At 37.9% G+C, this 16,332-nt stretch overlaps 1 protein-coding gene across 1 annotated transcript; it reads left to right on the forward strand.

The window, feature by feature from the left end:
• The first annotated feature begins 3,733 nt into the window (after positions 1-3,733).
• On the forward strand, positions 3,734-5,040 carry LOC142639851 (uncharacterized). The gene is made up of 2 exons (XM_075813986.1): positions 3,734-3,839; positions 4,625-5,040. Exons 1-2 carry the CDS (start codon positions 3,734-3,736, stop codon positions 5,038-5,040), a joined length of 522 nt encoding a protein of 173 aa, XP_075670101.1.
• The last annotated feature ends 11,292 nt before the right edge of the window (positions 5,041-16,332 follow it).

Consider the following 16,332-nt stretch of genomic DNA (forward strand, 5'->3'; position numbering starts at 1 on the left):
TTCTCAATCTTGAACGAGGTATAGACCGGGAGGGAAGTGTACATACCACCTATACTAGAGGGAGTCCGTCACGAAGTGGGAGCACAGTCTCACATGAGGAGAATGCTAGAGCCATGCAATTGAAGATTGACCGTTTGAGAAGAATGTTGCGTCACGAACGACGGAAGCGAACTCCGTCCATTTCTGACTCTTCTTCTGTTAAAGATGGGGAAGGCAACTATAAGCCTAGGTCAAGAACTCTCCCTAGTGAGTCTTTCTCGTATGAAGAGGGTAACCCTCATAACCGCAGGAATAGGAATTCGTCCTGCAGGGGCTTAGGAAATGATGCTATGAGCAGGGAACTAAATCAAATTTCTAAATCACCCTTCACGCGTAAAATTGAAGGGGGAAAACTTCCTCAGCGCTTCACTCAGCCAACGTTCACTATGTATAATGGTCGAACTGACCCTGTGGAGCACGACATTGTAGAACACGTAAGCCATTTCAACTAGAGGATGGTTACACACTCCAAGAATGAGGCTTTGATGTGCAAGGTGTTCCCATCCAGTTTAATGCCTATTGCAATGAGGTGGATTGATGGCTAGGATCGGAGTCTATTGATTCCTTTAAGGAACTCACTCGAGCATTCGGATCTCACTTTATTACATGCAGTCGAGTCCCTCAGCCTTTGGATTCTTTGTTGTCCATGACTATGCAAGAGGGTGAAACCTTAAAAACATACACAGACAAGTACGGGGAGATGTTCAATGAGATTGATGGGGAATTTGATGATGTGGCCATAAGAACTTTCAAGGTCGGCTTACCGACCGAGCATGGTCTGAGGAAATTGTTAACTGGGAAACCAGTTAATTATGTGCGCCAGCTCATGGACCGCATCGATAAGTATAAACAGGTCAAAGCGGACCAGCAGTTAGGTAAAGAAAGGCAAAGGTGGTCTCTCAAGATAGGAGGGACTTCAGGTCGGATAAATACAATGATAATCGTCCTCGATGAGATTTTACTAGGTAGATCAGGGCTGCTATTGTGCCAGAAGCAGTCAACACGGTGTTCCGAGAGCCAGTACACTAGATTCTAGAGAAGATTAAGAATGAGCCATACTTCAAATGTCCTAATAAGATGAGTGGAGACCCCACCAGACGCAATCAGAATCTTCATTGTCATTATCACTAGGAGCGAGAACACACCACCGAGAATTGCAGAACCTTGTGGAATCATTTGGAGCAATTGGTCAGAGATGGAAGGTTAAAACAGTTCTTATATAGACCCAATGGGCAAGCGAATCATACATGATCAGGCACTCAAGGGAACACTTCTTCAAGGCCTCCATTGGGCACAATTAATGTCATTTTTGCCGCTCCTAAAAGGACGGGTTCGTGTCCCTCCAAAGTAATGACTGTAGCTCGGCCACTATTCGAGGACTCTAATCATAAGCCAAAGAGGGCTAAGGTTGCAATCCAACTAGCATTAAGTTTCTCGAAGAAGGATAAGTTTGGAACTATATAACTACATGATGATGCTTTAGTGGTTACGCTCAGGATAGGGGGTACGATGTGAGGCGTGTACTGGTTGATCAAGGTAGTGGGGCAAAAATTATATACCCCAACTTGTATAAGGGGTTGGGGTTAAAACCAGGGGATTTGACTAGCCATGATTCACCCCTAGTAGATTTTGATGGAAAAATGGTTATACCAATAAGGCAAGTCATGTTGCCAGTGCAAACGAGGTCAGAAGTTATAGAAGTCAACTTCATAGTGGTGGATGCATATTCTCCATACATAGCCATCGTGGCAAGGCCTGGCTTCATGCCATGGGAGCTATCCCTTCCGCTTTACATTTGAAGGTAAAGTATCCATCTGACGACCAAGTTGAGGAGCTGATTGGAAGCCAATCTACGGCTAGGTAGTGTATGGTGGCTACAATTAGGCATAAAACTGAGGGGGAGTCCTCAGCATCAAATGAGCAAGGTTTATAGCAATTAAAAGAGCTGATGTTATTAGAGGGTCTAGTGGCAAAAGCAGAATGTGAAGGTTTAAAACGGGTTTTTATAAGTGATGATAAAGAGAGGTATTTTCAGGTAGGAGCTCAACTGCCCCCTTAGGAGAAGGAAGAGTTGATGAAGCTCCTTAGGGAGAACATTGATGTGTTTGCTTGGAATGCTTATGAGGCCCCGGGGATAGATCTGAGCTTCATTTTTCATCATTTGAATGTCAACCCTACCGTCGTACCAAGAAAGCAACCACCTCGACGATCATCTAAAGAACATTCTGAGGCTATCAAGGACAAAGTAATCAAGCTCAAGCAGGTAGGGGCTATCAAAGAAGTATTTTATCCTGAATGGTTGGCCAAGATGGTGATGGTTAAAAAGAATAATGGACAATGGCAGGCATGCGTTGACTTTACAGATTTGAATAAAGCGTGCCCCAAAGATCCTTTTCCCATGCCCTGCATTTATCAATTGGTGGACGCCACAGTTGGACATCCTCGAATGAGTTTTCTAGATGCTTTTCAAAGTTATCATCAAATACCTTTGATTTTAGACGATCAAGAGAAAACAACCTTCGTCACTTCTACAGGAAACTATCACTACAAGGTAATGTCTTTTGGTTTAAAGAATGCAAGGGCTACCTACCAAAGGATGATGACTAGGATGTTCGAATCACAACTATGGAAAAGTATTGAAGTTTATGTAGATGACATGGTGGTAAAGAGTAAGGTGGTGTCCGAGCACGTGGGGAATCTTGGGAATATCTTCGAGATACTAAAGAAACATAAGATACGCCTAAATGCTTCCAAATGCTCTTTTGGCGTGGGGTCCAGTAAATTTCTGGGTTTTATGGTTACACATCGTGGAATCGAAGTTAATCCTGATCAAGTTAAGGCGATTAACAGCTTACAACCACCTCGTAATCTTAAAGAAGTTAAGAAATTGACAGGAATGATGGCTGCCTTAAACCGGTTCATCTCTCAGTCTGCAGACAGATGTAGGCCTTTCTTCCAGTTGCTGAATAAATGGAAGAGATTTGAGTGGACTGAGGAGTGTGCTTTGTCTTTTCAACAGCTTAAAGAATATCTTTCTCATCCACCTGTTATGTCTAGGCCCGAGGTCAATGAAGTGTTTTTTACTCACATTGCTGTGGCTTACCATGCTATTAGTTTGGTGCTAATAAGGGCTGACAATGGTGTTTAGTGGCCAATTTATTATGTGAGTAAATCATTGCATGAAGCTGAGATTTGTTACTTACCACTGGAGAAAGCCATTTTGGCAGTGGTACATGCTACACTTAAACTTCCTCACTACTTCCAGTCCCACACAGTTGTGGTCCTAACCCAACTCCCGCTTAGGTCTGTACTTCGGAGTGCAGATTATATGAGAAGGATTGTCGAATGGGGAACAATTCTGGAGGCTTTTGATATCAAGTATATGCCACGCACCTCTGTAAAAGGCCAGGCCATCGCCAACTTGGTAGCCGAGTTCGCTGAGCCCTCATTAGAAGAAAGTACTAAGAAGTTGGACATAGATGAAAAATCAGTTGGCATGATCTCCTTGAAGGAATCTCTATCATGGAAGGTGTACATGGATGACACGGCAAATCAAAGAGGATCAGAAGTGGGGTTGATTGTAATATCTCCAAATAAGATCGTTATTGAGAAATCTTTGAGGATGGATTTCTCGGCCACGAATAATGAAGCCAAGTATGAAACTCTTCTAGTAGGAATGACCATGGTTTAGAAGATGGGAGGGAAGATTGTGGAGATGTTCTCGGATAAGATTGGTTGTAGGCCAAGTGGAAAGGGAGCTGGAAGCCAGAGATCCAAGGATGCTGGAATATTTAAGTCAGGTTAGACGTTTGCAATCAAAGTTTGAATCCTTCACCTTAGTGCAGATTTATAGAAATAGAAATACTCATATTGATTCTCTAGCCACCCTAGCAACGTCCTTGGCACAAAGTTTACCTCGGTCATTTTTGTGGAATATTTGTTTATGCCTACTAAGATGAATGTGGATACAGTCCGTGTTCATCATATTAGGGTGGGCCCTAGCTGGATGAACCCCATTATGCTGTACCTTAAAGAGGATATCTTACCTAAGGAAAAGTCTAAGGCTGACAAAATACGTAGAAAGGCTCCTCGATTTTGGTTATCTGAGGATCGAAAGTTATACAAGTTCTCTTTTTCTAGACCAAACCTGTGATATATACATCTTGAAGCAACAGAACTACTTCTAGAAGAATTGCATGAAGGGATTTATAGAAGTCATACAGGAGGTAGATCTTTATCTCATAGAGCCCTTACCTAAGGATACTGTGGCCCAATATGCAAAAGAAAATCCTAGAGTATGTGAAGAAATGCGATCAATGTCAAAGGTTTGCTCTCAAAATTCACCAACCAAGGGGCATCCTCAATCCTCTATCCAGCCCTTGGCCTTTTGCTCAATGGGGTCTAGATATTGTAGGACCCTTCCCCAAGGCAGCAGGGAATAGGAGGTGGCTGCTGGTTGGCACGGATTATTTCACTAAATGGGTGGAAGTTGAGCCACTATCAAATATTAGGGACTTGGATGCAAAGAGATTTGTTTGAAAAAATATTGTCACCCGATTTGGAATTCCTCATATCCTTATCTCAGATAATGGTCTTCAATTTGATAGTAAAACCTTCAGAAGATATTGTTGCGATCTACGCATTACGAACAGATATTCCACCCTGACTTATCCACAAGGGAATGGACAGACTGAGGCTTTTAATAAGGTAATAGTAAATGGGCTTAAAAAAAGATTGGATGATGCTAAGAAAAAATGGGTAGAAGAACTGCCACACGTCCTTTGGACCTACAGGACTACACCTCGTAAGTCCACAGGGGAGACCCCCTTTTCAATGACTTATAGGGTCGAAGCAGTAATTCCTCTTGAAACCGGTTTCCCCACGCTGAGGACGATCACTTTTACTCCAAGCAACAATGATGGGTTGTTAGAAAGGAATCTGGATTTGGTTGAAGAACGAAGGGAAAATGACATGGTTCAACTAGCATACTATCAACACTAGCTCAAACAGGGTTATGATTCGAACATAAAGTTAAGACTACTGGCGCCAAAGGATTTAGTGTTTAGGAAGGTTTTGGGTACTGCAAAAAATTCAACTTGGGGAAAATTAGGGCCAAACTGGGAAAGGTCATACTGCATCACCTCAGTAGCTGGAATAGGAGCTTATTATCTTGAAGACCTAGATGAAAATGTTGTATCACGTCCCTGGAATGTAAATAACTTGTGAATGTATTATTATTAATAAAAGTCTTTTCTATTATATATAGTATATTACTTTATGCGTTACATCCATTATTTCTCTAAGTATCAAACAGAACATTGGCTATGCCTAGCTCCTCGAACTATATACCTTGGGGAAATTGATATCTTCCATTATTTCTCTAAGTATCAAACAGAAAATTGACTATGCTTGGCTCCTCGAACCACATACCTTGGGGAAAATGATATCTTCCATTATTTCTCTAAGTATCAAACAGAACCTTGGCTATGTCTGGCTCTTCGGACCACATACCTTGGGGAAATTAATATCTTCCAATATTTCTCTAAGTATCAAATAGAACATTGACTATGCTTAGCTCCTCGGACCACATACCTTAGGAAAATTGATATCTTCCATTATTTCTCTGAGTATCAAACAGAACCTTGGCTATGTCTGGCTCCTTAGACCACATACCTTGGGAAAATTAATATCTTCCATTATTTTTCTAAGTATCAAACAAAACCTTGGATATGCATGGATCCTCGGACCACATACCTTGGAGAAATCAATATTTTTCAACATTTTTCTCAGTATTAAATAGAACCTTAGTTATGTCTGGTTCCTCAAACCACCTACTTTAGGTAAATTAACACTTCGAGTTATTTTTTCTAAGTGTTGAATTTGATCTTGATTATGGTTCATCCCTCTGATCACATATATAGGAGACTCCTGCAATAGTGATATGGATAAACGGAGGTTCATGAGCATCACTTAAAGCATTTGTAAGCGTATCAAATATATTTTTTTTCTAATCAATATCTGGATACTTCATCAAGAACATTAGGTTTATGAGGAATGATGTGAATGATTGCTTTGTTGTGATATGTAGCTTTTAAAATTACAAGGGTGTTTTACTAATATTGTTGACTTAGTAACTCTTGATTCTGTTGAATAGATAGGAAAGTTTTATCCCTTATTCAAACAATAACATGGGGAATGTCTCATTGTCCCTCTAGTTAAGTACTAAGGAAAACAAAAATTACACAAGGAAAGGATACAAACATAACTATCATGAATAAAGAACTTGTAACTCTCATTGATTTAAGTCTCAGAAAGAGGCAATTTGCTTACCAAAGATCCAATTACATATAGTGGGAAACACCATCACCAAAGGAAAAATATAAAGAAAAACTTGCAAAAGAAAAGAGAAATGGCTACGAAAGAGATAAAACCAGGGTCTTCTTTGGCTGTATAAGCAAGGTCTTCTTTGGCTGGAGAAGGAAGGTCTTCTTTTTTGTTTGACTGAGAGGTATTAGTATCTTTGACCATAAGGTCGACCTCTTTGGATTTGGCCTTTACCTCCTTCGCTTTGGCCTTCGCAGCATCCTTGGCCTTGGCAGCATCTTTAGCCTCTGAAGGGGGCTTGACCTCTTTACCCTTGCCTTTATCCTTGTCTACCTCACCCCTTTTACTTGGATCACCAGTTTGGAGGGATCCTTTGGAAGCTTCAGGGGGCAGAGGAAGATCTTGTGCAGCCAGGGGCTGCTTAAAAGATTCTAAAGCAGTGGCAGAAGGAGGTGTAGGGACAACTGGGATTTCACGAATGTTGGGAGGGTAATACACTTTCCCAAGTTGCTTCCACTCCAAGAAAGCAGGTGTAGAGAGGGAAAATTTCCAACCTATCACAAGCTGACACATCATACTACCAAGTCCACAAAATACAACCAATTACAAAGCGTCACGTACTGTTGCTAGGTTTTGCCATCACTATTCAGAAACCAATAGAAATTTGCCAAGTGTCATTGAAATAAAGGCATGAAACTGCATCAGCATGTGTAAGCGATGACACAAACAGCCCTGCACGTGTAAGCGATGACACAAGCAATCCAGCACGTGTAAGCGATGACATAAGCGAACTAATCAGGCTGTGACATGTGTCACCAATCAGACTCCGCCACGTGTCGCTCACCCACCCCTAAACTCCTATAAATAGAAGCCTTCCTAAGACATTTAGGAGGACAAGACAGAATGAAGAAGATATCTTGAGTTCAGAAATCCAGAAGCTCTGCCGGAATCAAACCCCAAAACCTCCAAGAATTTCAAGAACTTCAACCTCGATTACAGACAACATTCGAAGCAAAATCATCCAAACTACTCGTCCAGGTCTCAAAGGTCACTAGAATCAAGCTCAAAAGCCTCCAGAAACCTCAACAAACCACAAATCAGTGAAGTTCTAAGGATTCTAGCCTCTAAAGCCCTGAAGAACTCCACCACAAACCTTCAAAAAAGAAGAACACACGAAGAACATGAAGAACACACGAAGAACAACAAAGAACGTGAAGAACAAAGAATTTCTAACAAGCTCATAGTTAGAGATTCATTGTAATTTTGTTTCAAAGATCTTCAATCCATTCCTCAGCCAAATTGAAGGATATCTTGTGTTCAAATTAAAATCACATCACCACAATTCCAATCAACAAATCTTTCAAGGAGATCGAATCAGAGGATCACTCTTTTGTAATTACAAAGAATTGTACCACATATTCATCAATACAAATTCGCATTTGTGAAACTATTTTATTTGTTTGATTTATTACGAACTAAGAAATTTAGTCATCTACAGCAGGGACCCCTGCAAGGTCGAGGGCTTTTTCCCACGTCTCCTTGTAGTAATCCCTACATACCTCGGCCAACTCCTCAGCTAACCGAACCTCGGTTTCTTCTATCCTGCGGTTGTAAGACGCTTGCTTTGCGGCCTCCGCAGCTTCCTCGGCCGCCCAAGTAGAGGCTTTGGCTTTCTCCAAGTCAGCCTTGAGCTCCAAAACAAGTTGCTTCCGTGTGGCCAGATCTATTTCCTTCAAATGAAGCTATTTGCACTGGTCTTCAGCTTGGTCTTGGGTGCCCTTTAAGCCAGACTTCGCGCTCTTCCGCGCCCTCTCCTCAGCAATCAGCTTGTCGGCCAGCTCTTGGTTCTCCTGGTTCGCTACTCCAAAGCCTTGGTAGTCAGAGCATAGAGTTGGGCCTCAGCCTGGGTCTCCTTCCGAGCTTCCTTGACCCACTCTTCGGCTATAAAAACTTTTTGGATAGCCTGCATGAAAATGACAGAGGAGTCCCGTGAAGGAGAAGAAGAGAGCAGGTAAGAAAAAAAAAAAAAAAAAAAAAGAGTGATAAGAACGCCCTAGTATTTGTCTAACAGATACGATAAGTGAAATTTACCATGGCGAGATCCCTCTTCAGTGACATGAAGAGGTCCTGCTGCCTCATGTGCTTCAGAGCGTCCATTTCTTTTGGTAGGAAGATGGGCTTCTCTAAAGCTTCAGCAATGTAGGCAGAGTGCCTTCTCTGGAATTCTCTAATGGAGGAATTCCATGGAATGGCAACACCCTCTAATTCCAGTCGAGGAGCCCAAACACGTTGTTGTCTCACCTCAGCTACAGATGGGTCTCCCCTATTATCTGCAGGAGTGACCCATTTATCCTTAGCCATCCTTTGTTGCTTGGCCTCTTTTTGAGGGACCATCTCACCCTCCTCCACTTCCTGTTCCTTTCTTTTCTTCCTCAGGTTGGTTATAGGTAGCAGGCCGGTGGTGGTTGTAGGAGAAGGAGGGAGAGGGGGAAGGATGAGTGGTAGTTGGGCTTTAGGTGCCTCTTTGGATGATGACCCCTTGTGCCTTCTAGCCATGCTATCCTTCAAGCCCTTCCTCGGATTTAGAGCCATTGATCCTTCTTCCTCGGATTCACTGCCTACCTCAGCGATTATTAGTGGAGGGAAATGAGTTGCTGAAGATCTATCAAGCTCACCCTCGGAATCTAAGAGATCGATGGGATTAACTTGCTCCTCTTCTTTCTCGAGTTTGAATTAATCTATTTCCTCCTCGAGAGAAAGGTGTGAAGAAGTAGATTCTTCCCTCAAAGCTGCTACTTCAGGGCGTGTGAGAGGGGGAGGTACTACTTCAAGGCGTGCGAGAAGGGGAGGTAACTCGTCGGATATGTCCTCTAGGGCAAGAAATCCAGGTTTGGAGATGTCTATTCTTCGATGCCTCAGGTCGCCTGCTGTAATTGCGTTACCCACTTCTTGCAAAACGTCTGATATCAACTCGAAACCCAAGATGAGGTGGACCGCTCTCAGCTGTCCGTCCTCACTCACGAACACCTCGGACCTTAAAACTCTATTGAGGTCTTTGATGTTAGCAAGGCTTAAGCGAGGAGCTACGTGTTGTTTGTCTGCAAAAACATCCAAGGAGAAAATCACGGTCAGATCAATAAAGTCCGTCATCAAAAGGAAATGAATGTAAAACAAAAAATGAACGACAAGTGAGTGACCTAGACTTGGGAAGACACAATATAAGCCTAACAATGTTAGACCTCGACTTGAGGTAATACCCCGAGTCAGTGAGTGAGTGACACTCGTACATATGGATGACGTCGTGCCATGTGAGTCTCAAACCCATCTGCTCATTGAGAGCATCAACGCTACCTAAAATTCTAAATACATTAGGCGCGCATTGGTGAGGGCACAACCTATGGTTATACAGGTAGTCTCAAGTTACATTCCCCATGGGAAGCGTCATTCCTCCCTTTATGAAAGCGATCATAGGAATAACGACCTCCCCTTCTTGCCAATTAGTAACTATCTCATCTAAGGCACAATACCTCAGACTAACTCCCTATGGGATGTGGTATTTGGCTCTAAAGCCATCCATACCAGCGGGAATGTCTATTAGGTCTTTGAATCTACCCATTTGAACAAATTAAAAACAGAGATTTTGAAAAAGGGGGTAAAGAGCAGGAGGCCGAGAAGAGTGACCGAGGAGAAAAGAACCTAGGAGCGTGAAAACTTAAGAGAAAAAGAATGAGTGACACTTCTGGAACTTCTTGAGAGTTAGGAAAGTGAAGGATTCTTGGAAGTAGGAGAATTCAAAAAATTCTTAAGGGCTAACCAGTTTATGAAGTAAAGGAAAAATTGTGATCTCCCAGGTGTTTTATATGAGAGGCGGGGTTGGGTGGAAGTTATCCCACTCAAAATTTAAGAAGAAATTCTGACCATAGGATCTACATCCTGCCGTAGAATGCGGAGGATAGGGCGCCGCCTGGAGCATTGAATAAGGCATCACGAGCTTCAAAGCGTCAGAAATAGTTACAAAAGTAGGAAACGACATTCTCACGTGCAGAGGTTGAGGAAGCATGTAGAAGTCGTTGCACTGGATCAAAACCCCGATTTTCACCTCAAATGGGAGAGAAAAACGGAGTTTTGAAAGGCTATTGTAGGGATAAAAGGCCTAAAGTGCATTTTTAGGCCATGGGCTTTGTTCGAGGTTGTTTACTTGTCCGATGATGGATTGATAACGATAAAGATGTCATACCTAGAGACCCACGAGCAAATTGTGACAAAAGAAACTGAGAGAAGTAATCCGAGGAGGGGTATCTCCTCAGCTAAACGAAGTAAGGATCAGATGGTACATCATGTTGTCCAGTATGATCTTCTAGGAGGTCTTGTGGATGAAGATATATTTCACGGAGGCACAGAGATCAAGAACAGTTGTGAAACATCTAAGAGAAAGTTGCTATCGCCGCATTGAATATCTAAATCTCTGGCCGTATTAATAAGAAAGTGATATTTGAACAGTAATTTTCAGCCTTACAACTATTACCTAAAGGCTTTCGGAAGGTGCTAATGGGACAACTATCAACATTAGCAATCTATACCTACACGTGGAGAGGAGAAATGAGAATGAGAAGGAAGTATAAGAGGGAAGAGGTCCAGGAAAAAAAAAAAAAGGGGGGGAGGAGGAAGAAGAAAAAGAAGAGAGAGAGAGAGAGAGGAAACACTGTAGACACAAGAACAATATCTATAATTTATCCTCAAGAGATTGAAATATAAGAACCAACCTCCTCGACTTAAGACCGAGGACAGTCTTCACTATTTAAATTGTTTAAGTTTTCTTCTATTGTTATTTTAGCCCAACGTTATTACTAGAAAAACTCATTGAAACATAAATTTCTAGCCCACTATCTAGAAATTCATTTTATTGGGCTCTTTGGACCTATCCCCTTCCCATTGGTGGGCTTAGGTGCAAAACGGGACTCATTTTGATGTGTTTGTATTGGCTTGATTATGTTCCGAATTTAATTATAATTCTCCATATTTTGATGTATTTTCTAGGGGGATTACATGTTGACTTAGTTGGTGTGCTTGAGCCCGAGAAAATGTTTGTCAAAGCAGTTAAGACTTCAGCGTTTAGAGTGGGTTTGGGACTTGCTCGCGAACAAGATTGCCCACGCAAAGCTGCCACGCATCAAAAAAGGGGAGTCTTTCTTTCCTTTATGTGTTGCGACCTAGCTAGCTAGCAACCAGTTCACAACAAGGGTTCGGACAAATTGATCTTATCGGCAAACAATTCATTTCCACAACAACAACACACAATAAACACGAATCCTTTAAATGATGAATAAATAATTAAATGATTTTTTTTGTATATTCATTTTTTATTCAGTGACGGTTTCAGAATTTTTGTTTAGGAGGTTCATTAAAAATTCTTAATAAAAAGAGAATTTGAATATATTGAATTATTGACAAAAAATATAATAATAATACGTGAAGTTTTACAATTTTATTCTACAAGTTTTCAAATTTTGAATGTTACATGATAGGTCATTATGAGAATCTATTGTCAATGTGGGTAGCTATGAGCCTATGACCATTTTATTTTGTTAAGTTTGTCTGATATTTTTATCTTTATAAAGTTGTTATTATCTATTTGACTTTGTTTTTATAAAAATACTAGTATTATGCTCATACGATGCACGGTTTAGTCAAAATTACTATGTAAACTATTTTTTATATTAATTTAATTAAAATTAAATAATAAAATAGATAATAGAAATAAATGATATTTTACTTTTACATTATATAATCAACGCAAATTGTGTGAGATAGCTATGTAACTCATATAAAAGGCATATATATGTATTATATATATATATATATATATATATATATATATATATATATATATATATATATATAATTGAATGGAAGGTGGTAGATAGCTATGTAACTAATATAAAAGGATTTTACATAATATATTGAGATTTAAGGCCCAAGTAATATTTAAATGGAAAAATCTTGAATTTAATAATTAAAAACTATCAAAAAAAAATTGATTGAAAGCATATTTAAGTGGAACCATTAATTCAATAATTAAGAACAATATAAATTAATAAACATTTAAGAATTTGAAGTAGAGAGACTTACATGAAAATTTAATTTTTTAATCCTTGAAAGCATGGGAGAAGACACCAAAACTTGAGTGATTTTCACCCTACCAAAAAAATATAATTAACAAAGAGGATGTGTGTGTGTGTGTGTGTGTGTGTGTGTGTATAATCTTCAAGCTTTTTTTTTTTTTTTTTGGTTGAGAAAAACTAAGAGTTATGACATTGGCCATAAGTTTTCATCCATAATTGAAAAAATAGCATTGAGATATGATGAAAATTCAAAACTCGTGAGCAATAATCCCTATTATTTGATCTCAATTTCTCTCTGTAATTATTAACAAAACAAAATAAGTAGCAAAAAAAAAAAAAAAAACTGCTTAGTATGATATTTGCTATCTAGTTCACCTAAAAAAGTTTTTTCAAGGCGAGAATAAGGCTTTAACTACGAAGAGATACAATATGCCAAGTAATAGAGAATAAAACTTAAACTAAAGAGCATAGTAGACCGTTAAAACAAATGCAATAGCTTCCCAATTAACAATATGGGCAATACAATCTACTATATATATATTATATGCAGTTAGGGGTGTCAAATGGGTGGGTTTGGGGTGGGCATTATTAGGTTGGGTATATAAAATTCATTTGCCCATTAAAACCCATTTAACTAATTGCTTCTAATTCAAATCCAACTCAACCCAATTATAATTGGGTAAACCCAACTCACCCAATTACCCAATTATTAAAATTACCAAAATGCCATTAAAGTTAAAATGACCATTTTAAAGCTAAAAATGAAAGCTAGAATTTCATAGTCGAATTTCCACTCTTTTTTCTCAGCAGCCAAACAAAGATTATGCTAATTAATGAGCACAATTAAATCAAAGACTATGAAATTTGAAATTTGAAAATTTTAATTTTCTCTATCTCTGATTATGAACTCAAAATTCAAAATTTTGAATTCTTCTTTCTCCAAAAATTTTCTCAGCAACCAAACAAAAAAGAAAAACTCAATCGACTTTGAGATCAAATCAAATGAGCATAACGTAAAGCTAAAAGAACAAGCGAGTAATTACTCTTCCATAAGCATTAATATCGGGTCCATTCGCAAGCAAATCAGCCACATCTTTCTTCAAAAACTTCTCAGTCGCCTTTCTCTTCCTCCCTATCACATCAATCCAAGTCTTCGTTAAACATTGATCAGGTCGAGAAGTCCATCCAACATTGTTGTTGATCTCGGACTTGCCTCGGCTCAGTGAACGATTCGACTCAATGAGTAAGATCCACCATTAACAAAATGCTCTTTGTAGTGAACAAGTTGAGAAAAGAGAGAGATATCGATTCTCACTCGGACCTGAACCAAAATATTTCAATTCTGAGCCAAGAGAGAGAGAGAGAGAGAGATGGTTGGTGGTGATAATATTGTTACCTCAGAAGGAGGGATGATAAAGCTTGGTTGTACCTCATTGTTCTCGTTGAGAGCTAGAGAGAGAAAGAGAGAGAGCAAGCGAGAGAGAGAAGTGTTTGGAGGCTGAGAAAATGAAAAGGAAAATGAAAACCTAAAACACAACATCTGAGGGCTTTTTTTTTTTAATGGGAAGGGCTGGGTTGAATTTAGGTATATTGTTTTTGGGTTAAATGGGCATCAATGGGTTTTTAGCTAAAACCCAATAATTACTGGGTCTAATTGGATTGATGCTTATTTAACCCAACTAATAATTTGATGGGCTTGGGTTCAATTAGAGTGGGCGGGTTTGGATGAGAAAATTGGTTTGAGCTTATTTTGCCACCCCTATATGCAATATGAGCACCGCATAAAGAAAATAAATCTAAAACTTCTAACAACAAAATTAAACTTTAATTTTATGCATGCTTGCATGGGATCCATATAAAGAGTATAAAAGAAGTGACCAAGGGAAAAAATCAACAATATATGCACAAACATCAAAAGATTAGGCAAAGTACAAAAGATTATGAAAAACTGCAACAAAATACATATAATAGAGGACTGAAGCTAAAGCAAGTTCATGTGCCACCTAATATATATATATATATATATATATATATATATATATATATATATAACCGAAACTTCTGAAACTCTTACAATTTTTCACATCAGCACAATATTTAAATAAAATTATCATTTTATCTAAATAAAATTATTTTGTTTTAGTCTAAACTTAACTAGGAGTGAAACTCTATCTCTCTAATAAGTCCAACTTAAACTCAAACTCATCATTATCATTTTTTTAAAATAAAATTATTTTTATTCAATCTATATATATATATATATATATATATATATATATATATATATATAACCGAAGCATTTGAAACTCTCACAATTTTTCACATTAAAACAATATTTAAATAAAATTTTCATTTTATTTAAATAATTTTCTTGTCTAAAATTAATCAGGAGTGATCTAATAAGTCCAACTTAAATTCAAACTCATCATTATTATTTTTTTATATAAAATTATTTTTATTCAATCAAAACTTAACAATGAGTGAAACTCTATCTTTCTAACAAATCCAACTTAAACTCAATCTCAAACTTTTGAACTCAAACTCAAATGTTGATAATCTATATAAAAACAAAAATTATGATAGGACTCAAAAATAAAAAGACTCATGTTAATAATCGTAGCAGATAAAGCATCTCTATTTTTTTGGAGAAAAATAAAAAATGCAACATATGTCTTCCAGCCTAGGGAACGATTTTTTATTTGGTATGTTATATATAAATTTGTAGAATTTGGTTTGGTTCTAAAGTAGAATTTGGCTTGTTGATCTTAATTCTTCACCTTAAATGCTCTTTATTTAGGTTCATGAGATTTTTTGTTTTCTTATTAAAAGCTATATTTTTTGTTGATTAATTATTTGTTTGGATTAATTTCAATTAATTTTTTTTTTAAGAATGTCTATTTACATGGATTTTTTTTCAAAGTCAATAGTTTTTCCGTACATAACACGGGTTAGCAACTAGTTGTTTTCTAAGATTGAAACCATGACATGCCATGAAAGATGTTCTGTATCATGTGTCCATTGATTCATTGGTTTGACCGCTTGAAAAAGCAATGTGCTCCTTGCTCTTAGGCGAAATAGATTTCTACTTCTAGTGCAAAAGCCTCTGTTTATTTTCTAAATAGAAATAGATAACTTGGTTTTCTATTTTCAGAATAATTCTAGCAATAGTAGAGTTCTAGATATATTTGGAGATATTTATGATTTTAACATTTCGGATTGATTAGCTTCCATTGAATTGTTCTTGGAGATAAATATGATTTTAGCATTTCAGATTGATACGCCTCCATCAAATAATTCTTTATGATCTAATCTAAAGTTGTTGATAAACTTGGAGACGGAAAGGAGAGTAAAAATTATTGCAGAATAATTCTAGCAATAGTAGAGTTGTAGATATATTTGGAGATATTTATGATTTTAACATTTCGGATTGATTAGCCTCCATTGAATTGTTCTTGGAGATAAATATGACTTTAACATTTCAGATTGATAAGCCTCCATCAAATAATTCTTTATGATCTAATCTAAAGTTGTTGATAAACTTGGAGACGGAAAGGAGAGTAAAAATTATTGATAATTCATAAACTCGAAAAAAAAGGCTGAACAATGCAGGAGATAAAATTGTAGTTTATGTAAGAATCAAATACATCCAATAAAAAAAACTGATAAAAACAAATAAGGGATTGTTTTTATCTAAAAAATTGTTTTATTTCTATTTATTTAATTTACTGCAATTTGTTTATTAAGTGGTTACTGCTTTTTTTTTTTTATAATACATTTTTATAATACACTACATTGCTAAAATAATGTGGTAGACCTTTTTTTTTACACTATGTCTACTTTACTGTAA

This window comes from Castanea sativa, chromosome 6, assembly GCF_040712315.1.
Source record: "Castanea sativa cultivar Marrone di Chiusa Pesio chromosome 6, ASM4071231v1".
NCBI lineage: Eukaryota > Viridiplantae > Streptophyta > Magnoliopsida > Fagales > Fagaceae > Castanea > Castanea sativa.

What these genes read in the sequence shown, in the direction of transcription:
- LOC142639851 (XM_075813986.1), top strand. Translation starts at nt 3,734, where the DNA reads ATGGGAGGGAAGATTGTGGAGATGTTCTCGGATAAGATTGGTTGTAGG. An exon ending in TGCTGGAATATTTAAGTCAG is followed by an intron (nt 3,840 to 4,624) that starts GTTAGACGTTTG and finishes TCCTTATCTCAG; the next exon opens with ATAATGGTCTTCAATTTGAT.